The sequence below is a fragment of the Echinops telfairi genome, unplaced genomic scaffold (genome assembly GCF_000313985.2).
Source record: "Echinops telfairi isolate 266 unplaced genomic scaffold, ASM31398v2 ScPeMD7_5592;HRSCAF=6446, whole genome shotgun sequence".
Classification (NCBI taxonomy): Eukaryota; Metazoa; Chordata; class Mammalia; order Afrosoricida; family Tenrecidae; genus Echinops; species Echinops telfairi.
Window position 1 is genome coordinate 7,210,839 of NW_022109491.1, and position 8,488 is coordinate 7,219,326.

At 48.6% G+C, this 8,488-nt stretch overlaps 1 protein-coding gene across 1 annotated transcript in view; it reads left to right on the forward strand.

The window, feature by feature from the left end:
* Positions 1–2,306: 2,306 nt before the first annotated feature.
* Positions 2,307–8,488, forward strand: part of LOC101643035 (plasmanylethanolamine desaturase) — a 35,993-nt gene continuing 29,811 nt past the window's right edge. The window contains exons 1-2 of the mRNA XM_004698319.2: positions 2,307–2,364; positions 2,933–3,029. Coding sequence (XP_004698376.2) covers positions 2,362–2,364; positions 2,933–3,029 — 100 coding nt within the window. The 5' untranslated portion in view covers positions 2,307–2,361. The remainder of the gene's footprint in view (positions 2,365–2,932; positions 3,030–8,488) is intronic.

Here is an 8,488-nt window from a genome sequence, read left to right on the forward strand (position 1 = left end):
GAGTTTAATATTCCATCTGGTGAGGTCTGTGTATAGGGTTGCCACGTATGTTAAGGAAAGGTACTTCCAACGAATAAGTCCTAGGTTTTGCAAAATTATCTCATGCAATCGCCACCATTTCCATCACCAAGAATATATATTCCAACTGTTGATCCTTTTTTCCCCTCCAATTTTCACATTCCAATCGCCAGTAGTTATCAATGCATCTTGATTGTGTGCTTGATCCATTTCAGTGTGCGGAAGTTGATTTAAAAAATCTTCGATCCATTTTTGGCATCAGCAGTTGGTACATAGATCTGAATAAGAGTAATAAAAACTGGCCTTCCCTGTAGGTATATGGGTAGTATCCTGTGTTGTACCTTCGGATCAATCTTGAAATGTTCTGGCAATAAATGTGATTTCATTCCTCTTCAACTTGTCATTTCCAACAGAGTAGACCCTATAATAGCCTTATTCAAAATGGCCAATGTCAGTCCACTGCAGCTCACGAACACCTAGGATTGTCCATTTCCAAGCATTCCATTTCGTTTCATACACAGCTATTCACACAGTTGTCACTGGTCAGTCCTTCTGAAAGCAGGTTCCCACTCCTGGTCTGTCTGAGGGTGAAGGACTGGGCTTTCTACTCCCGTAAACAGTTACAGCCTCCGAAACCCACAGAGAGTGAGTTCATCTGTCTGACTTAGTCTGGAAGCTCTGTTGAAACTCACTCACCACAGGTGTCCCTGCTGGTTGTTTGAAATGCTTGTGGCATCCCTTCCAGAATCCCGACCACATGGAAGCCAGCACAGTAGGACAGACTGACAGTTGTGTAGATGTTAAATTTCATAGGTTCAAGAACGTGCCAGCCTGGCCGATGGCAAAGGAATGTGGGGTCCAGAGAGGACACAGATTGTTATCTGAAGGGACACAGCACGCTAGTGGAAGGGCCAGGATTAGAGCTGGATCCTGGGCTCGGAATATTTCTAATGCACTTTGATCTTCTTTCCATCTGGGTCCAATTACAGTAGTATATGTATACAGGCCTGGATCTAAAGGCTCCTTCTCTCATCAGTCACTCAACCAATCACTTGCCATTGGTGAGATAGAGTTTCAATACTGTAGCAGAGACTCAAGTAACGATGTCTCCTGTGCTTCCGATGCAGAAAGCTGGACAAGGAATAAGAAAGACCGCAGAAGTAGTGATGCATTCACGTTGTGGGGCTGGCACAGAGGACTGGAAGCACCACGGTCCGCCAGAAGCACAGACCAATTTGTCCTGGAAGAAGTACAGCCAGAAGGCTCCTTAGAAGCAAGGATAGCAAGTTATCTGGAGAGACCCATTTTATCCCAAGGGACCCATCCCTGGAGAAAGCCATTGTGGTAGTTACATCATCGTTTGTCAATTTGAGAGGATTAAGAGTGAAGGGGTGAAGTCTAGCCTGTCAATCAGGTCAGAGCTAATGAGACCTCTGTGTGGGCGTGGCCTTCTCCTGAGGATTCTGGGAACTCCTGTCTTCCTCCTTGGAGACGGGAGACACTCTCTGTCTCTGCTCACTCCCTGGGAGACATTGCAGCTGACAAGACACATGGAGCTCCACTAGGGCCCTCAGCTGGAGAAGTCACGTGGAGACCCCTGCCAGCGTTGAGATGCCTCTATCGCCACTGGATCCACAAGACTTCCCACCCACTGGCCTGTGATCTCCCTGCATTCTGTGTGTCACTGTCCTGTCTGGCCCTCAGGATCCTCTTCTGTGGAGTGGAAACAGGAGAGGAGAATGTGTTCCTCCCATACAGAAATCATGAGGTGCAGGACTTTGAACTAGTTCAGGGTCATGGCCATTGCAGCCAAGTGAGAACAGACTCACGGTCTGTAAAATGTACTGACCACAAAGGGAGAAGTATGGGCTGACGTTCTGGAAGGGGCTTGGGAGAAGTGTTGGGAACCCTCTGTTGGCCGGGTCTGAGCCAGGGAGACCTTGTGGAACAGGCGTGGCAGCTGCCAGGAAATAAATGGAAGCTACTTTGCAAATCACCAGACCTGGACTGAGGCTCCACTGGCCAGGATGACTCATCAGGGGCCCCACCCTGGATTCTTGCAGGAGGAATTCCGGGGCAACCTCCTGTTGGCAAAAGCCCAGAGGCGCTGAGCACATAATCCCAGAGTCACGGGGCATGAGTCGCAGGTGGTTCTGTTCCTGAGTCATAAAGCAGCAGTGACCTGGAGATTCCTGGAGTCTGCCTAGTACCACCTCCAAGAGACCCCATTCTACAGAGGAGCCAATCAAATCCAGGAGGAGCTGTGAGCACTGCACAGGGGGATACCGCTCCATTTATCCATGGCCCCTTAAGGGGCCAGAGGGGTGCTCCCAGTTTGGGGTGATGGTAAGAAGCTGGCGGAGTGGGTTTCTTCAGGTAGCTCAGGGAACGTGGCACTGCGAGGGCGGAACTGGAGATTGTCAACAGGCTCCAAGGACGGGTGATTTCCCGGCAGAGGGAAGCGTCCCTCCTCCATGTCATCTAGATCCATGTTTCCCAGGTGCTGCGCTGTTTAGATTTGGAGCTGCCCTCTGCCTTGACAATGGTTAGCTGCACCCCCGGCCTGTACCCACTAGAGGCCAGTAACCCCCACCCGGCCTGCTAGTTGTGATTGTAAAAACTATCTCCAGATATTGTCCAGGGCTCCCCGAGGGCGAGTTGGTCCCCAGGGGAGAAGCACCGCTCTGGATGAACGCAGCCATGGGCAGGGTTTCTAAGCACCACAGAATCTCCCCTCGAAGCCCAGATTGTGGGTGTTAATGGTTTTTTAATGAACAGTTTCTGTGTGTGGAGAATGTTTATGTGGCCGATCTGGTTCTCATTTAACAAGCTCTGAACAGATCTTCCTCGGGAGAAAGGTAAGGCTGTCGGCTTCCGTAAAGACTGCACCTCACCCCCCACCCCACCCCCATAGGAATGGAAGAAAAAGCTCTCCGGAAATTCAAGCAAGACCAGGAGATGGGGCCATCGACATGGTGGAGGGCACGCTGATCCTTCTGTTGACGAGCATGGTGAGTGATGGCGGGAAGGGATGCTAACCCATGAGTGTGGGGGCACCTAGGGGGCTAACGGGCCCGATTTTAGGTTTCTAGGAAGGCACGACGAATTCTTTTCTACCCAACCCTCATGAACCACACCATGAACTCAGCACAATGAGGATCATAGAAGCTGACCTGCCAGGCAGCATGGCACAAGAGAGGGGCTACACAAGACAGAACCTCACCTCGAAGCTGCCTGTACCTGTGAACTGAGGGCTGGGGTACTTGGATGGGAGAAGTAGAGTGGCCATCCCAGGAATGTGGAAGTGGCGGTCACTGGGCCTTGGGGGGGAACCCCCAGCTCAGTGGTGTCCAATGAAAAGGGACCCAGGATCACCATATAGGTTGGGATCCATTGAGCAGGGGTCTGCACCTGGAAGAATTAATCCAGGAAAGTCCCCCCCTAGCACCAGTCCCCATACTTAGGGTCAACGTAGGGTCCCCAGTCGAATGAGAGGTCAAATGGTATAGGACCAAAGCTCACTTGCGGCTCAAGGTGGCACTGTGCTTGCATAGACTCCTCATACTGACAGTGTCTGAAGTGCTGAGTTACTGGGAAAATGGATGATGATAATAGTGTAATCAACTTATACCCCAGAGCGGTGAGTGACAATGCTGTACTTCTTTATGAGGATTTTTGCTTTCCTGCTTGCAGCTTTCTCTCTCTCTCTCTCTCTCTCTCTCTCTCTCTTTCTCTCTCTTTGTGTGTGTGTGTGTGTGTGTGTGTGTGTGTGTGTGTGTGTGTGTCTGCTGTTTGGTTTATGGCTGCTATTGATGCATTTGGTCTTACAGGGTATTGATTTTGTCAAATTACAACCGCCGAAGTACACCTGAGACATGCAAACCCCAAGGACAAGCAGATGGAGTCTTGGCTCCGACTTAACTCTAACCCAATTCAAGAACAGTTCGTTCTGATAATATGACCCTGCTCGGTACTTACCTTCATGAAAGGATCGTTGAAGATAAGGGTGTTACGGCAAAGTGTGGTGAAGAAAGCAGACGGTGCCTGGCTAACGATCAGAATAGTGTCTGGGGTCTTAAAGGTTTGCATTCAAACAAGCAGCCATCTAAGCGAGGAGTCAACTAAGTCCACATGGAAGAAGCACAGCTGGTGTGACCCAAAAATAACAATCACAAAATTCGAACATGGCGAAGGAAAAAGTATCAGAGCAAAAATTATAAACATGCAATTTGTAGAAGGCTAGGTAGAACAGTGGGAGCCCAAAACTCTTCTGCAGAGTATCTAGTCAGACAGATCCAGCTGCTGGAAGATCCCCTCTGGCCACAGGCAAGAGTCTCAAGCAGCCTTACTATCAGGTAGAGACCATTGTAATCTTGATTATGCTGGATCAGACTTGACACTTGGCCAGTTGATCTCCCTATAAACCAGACCTGAACTTGTTCTGAATTCAAGTATCTTTGACTTGTTCCATGACAGAAATTTCTTCCTTGGACTTTTGAATGTTGATGGGAGTTGTGACAGGTAGGTCTATTGTGACAATCTGGCCAATAGGAACATGTGGGATTAACCAGGTTGAAGTTTGATTGGAGGGCAAAGAGATAAATGGCTCTGCAATGCCCACCCCCTCTCTCTTGATCTCTGGTGATTGGAGCGTGCTGGAACACGGGTGCTGCTGCTGTAGCTAGTTCTCTGCCTCAACCTGTGAGCCACACTATCTGTGGGCCAGGCCAACCCGGGCATCCTGTCACTAGAGTTGAGGCTCCTTCAAGACCTGCTTCACCACATTGCTGGTGTGTACATTGCTTGAACTTGAGGCTGGTGGATTCTATCACTTTGCATTGCTTGTGTTTGATATCCCATCTGGGCCCACGTCCCTAAGCTCCTGAGCTACGGACTGTTGGTGACTCACCTGACTCTGCTTGCCTTGGCCCAAAGAGGACTCTGCTGTCTGCTTCCTTGATCTTGGACCTGGCAGCCCATGTGAATTGGAGAACTTCCAGTATACTAATTGTTCCATGGAAGTGAGTTGAACTGAACCCTCTGTACTGCTGTGTGGACAAATTGGCTGTTGTATTCCTTCTCACTATACAAACATATCTATATAGAACATATCTATGCAGAACCCTTCCTAACACAGGAGTCTTTTCTTTCTTACTCACTATTTGTATTTTGTCTTGATATTATTACTTTAGCCTTACCACCTTATTTCAATGTTGTTTTTTTATTGTTTCTGTGGGGGTCCCAGTTTGTGACCCACAGGAGGAGTGGATGCATAGTGATAATAACTGACACAAAGGTTGATAGGGGACCTAGGGGTTGGAGGTAGATGCTAGGCAGGAAAGGGGATTTCAGGAATAATAAAGGTGGGAGGGGGGAGGGAGCACTAGAACTGATTGTGATTGCACAACTCATTTTAAAGGCTATTTAACCATGGTGGGGTGAATGTTCTAAAATTGATGTGGTAATGATTGTACAACTCTCCTTGATGTGATTGAAGTATTGAATGATTGAATTGGATGATATGTAAATTATGTGCCAATAAAGCTGTTAGGAGAAAATGAAAAAGGGTGTTACTTTGAGGAGTAAGATGTGCTTGACCCATGGGCAGGCACTGTGACTAGTGTTACTAATAGAAGACAACTGAACTTGGTGGGTGGGGGACTGCCCTCAGGAGCCCGACGGAGCAGTCCGGCTCTTGGCCGTGGTCACTGTGGGTCCAGTATCTGCTTGATGGCAGTGGGTTAGAGTTTGGTTTTGGATACACATTATTCAGTGAGATTGTTTACACTTCACAACTTGTCAACATTCTCATGAGGTCTCTTCTGGTTGTACTGTTTTCGTTCATCTAGCCTTCCTCTCTCCGTGCCTTCTCATCTCTGATGTAAGGCAGTGTCCCAAAGTAGGCAATACCATTCGCTGACAGGCCCTAGAACCACCCAGGGGGGCTGCCCAAGAGATACCTACACTTTATCCTGGATTGTGGGCTCTAGTACCAAAGCTTGCCATTGCCATGGGGGCACTGGGTCATCTTTTTCTTTCTTTCGTTCCTGAAAAGGACTGGTCGGCCCAATATGATTGGGACTGAGGTTGACAATATGATCCTCAGGAAGAGAAGCCAGATCAAAAAGGCCGTAGATGATGGGAAGTCAGACACGTTCATACGTGTCGCTGTGGCTAGGTGCCATCCAGTCGGTGCAAACTCACGGCGACCCTGTGCATGAGACACTGCCCGGTCCTGCGGCACCCTCAGGATTGTTCTTGTTTGAACCCACTCTGTCGATCCATCTTGTCCAGGGCCTGCCTCCTTGTCGTGGCCCCTCCACTTTACCACACATGATGTCCTTCTCCAGGGACTGGTCTCTCCTGACAACAGGTCCACAGTCCGTGAGATCCAGTCTCGTGAGATCCAGTCTCGCCATCCTTGCCTCTAAGCATGCTGGCTGGCATTCTTCCAAGAGAGATCTGTTTGTTCCTCGACAGTACTTTCAATATTCTTCGTCAGCACCATCACTCAAATGCATGGACTCTTCTCAGTCTTCCTTATTCAATGTCCAACTTTCACATGCAGATGAGGCAATGGGAAACACCTTGGCTTGGGTCAGGCACACATTAAATCTCAGAGTAGCCCAAGACAGAGGTCTTGTGCAGCAGGTTTGCCCAGTGTAATGCCTTGTTTGGGCTCTTCACTGCTGTCTCCAGGAGCACTGACTGTGGATCCAAGCAAGATGAAATCCTTGACCACGTCCATCTTTTCTACATTGATCATGATGTTACCTATGGGTCCAGGTGTGAGGAGTTTGGTCTTCCTTACATGGAGCCATAGCCCACACTGGAGGCTGAAGTCCTTGATCAGCAAGTGCTTCAGGTCCTCCTCACCTGTAGCATACAAGGCTGGGTCATCTGCATGTTGTAGGTTGTTAATAAGCCTTCCTCCAAGCCCTGTGCCATGTTCTTCTTCATATACTCCAGCTTCTCTGGTAATCCGCTCAGCTTACAGACTGAATACATCTGGTGAGACATGTGCTGAGAAGCTGTTTTCTCCTCATCAGAATGACGATGACCAGTTTGGTAAAATAGGAGGTCAACAAAAAAGAGGAAGACCTTCAACAAGAAGGATGGACACAGTGGGCCCCCACACTGGGCTCAAAACATAACAGCAGTGGTGAGGACTGTGCGGGACCAGGCAGTGTTTCCTTCCATTGTGCAGAGGGTTGCTATGGTCCAGGACCGACTCGATGACACCTACCAACCACAGGACTTTGTAGCAAACTTTTTATTTTACCCTCAGGTAATGCTTCCATTTCCACCAAATGTCCTTAAGCCAAAACCAAACCCACTGTCCATTCCAACTCGCACTAACCTCATAGGATTGAGTAGAACAGGCCCCCATGTTCCCAAGGCCACCAATCTTTACAGAACCAGTGTCGGGGCTTTCTCCCACAGAGAGGCTGGTGGAACCGCCAGCCTTGTGATTAGCAGGGGTGTGTGTGTGTGTGTGTGTGTGTGTGTGTGTGTGTCCTTATAAATGTCTAGAAGAGGGAAAGCTAGAGACACAGGTAGTAGTTGTTTTCCAGGACTTGGGGAGGGGGTGATGGGGAGGAGAAAAATGGACAGTGACCACTAATAGTGGGGGATGGAGAATGACTGCCAGCAGGAGCAGGGTTTCTTTTGGGGGCTGATGAAAATGGCTGTGAAAGAAGCAAATTCATTCATTCAAGTGAATATTCAGAAAATATCCCAGCCCAGTCCAGATCAAGTCCATAAGTCTGATATTAGCCCAAATGTCTGATGCCAATCTGTAAGGTCCTCTTCAGACTCACGTAACACATGCAATGATGCCAAATGCAGGAAGATCACAAGCCAGTGGATGGAAAGTCTTGTGGATCCTACAGTGGTAGAAACATCTCAGTGCTGGCAGGGGTCACCGTGTGGCTCCTCTGGCTCCAGAGCCCTGGCTGCATCAGCATAGCTCTAGCAAGCTCATTGTCAGTAATGTCTCGCAGGGAGTGAGCATGTGTCCGGCCTCTAGCAAGCTCTCTATCTCCTTAGCCCCTCCAAATGAGGTCATCAGGCTGCAACCTGATTGACAGGCTAAACTCCACCCCTTGACTCTTAAGTCTCAATTTGATAACAGATTATGTCACTACCTCAAGGGCATAGATTTAGATAGTGGTGAGGATTACTTGGCCCGGTGAAAACATTTAAAAATGCTGAAAAAGGTGTGTTTTATGATATGTAAGTTATATGCCAATTAAAAAAGAATGAGGAAACTATACTGCCCTAAGTACTCACTGCCATAGGGTCAATGCTGACTCATACCAGCCATACAGGACAGGGTAGAACTGCCCTGTGGGGTTTGGGGGCCTGTAACTCTTTACAGGAGTAGAAAGCTTTGTCTTTCGAACTGCTGATCTCATGGTTAGCAACCCAACGAGTTAGCTACACCTCCAGGGCTCCTTTTTTTTTTTTT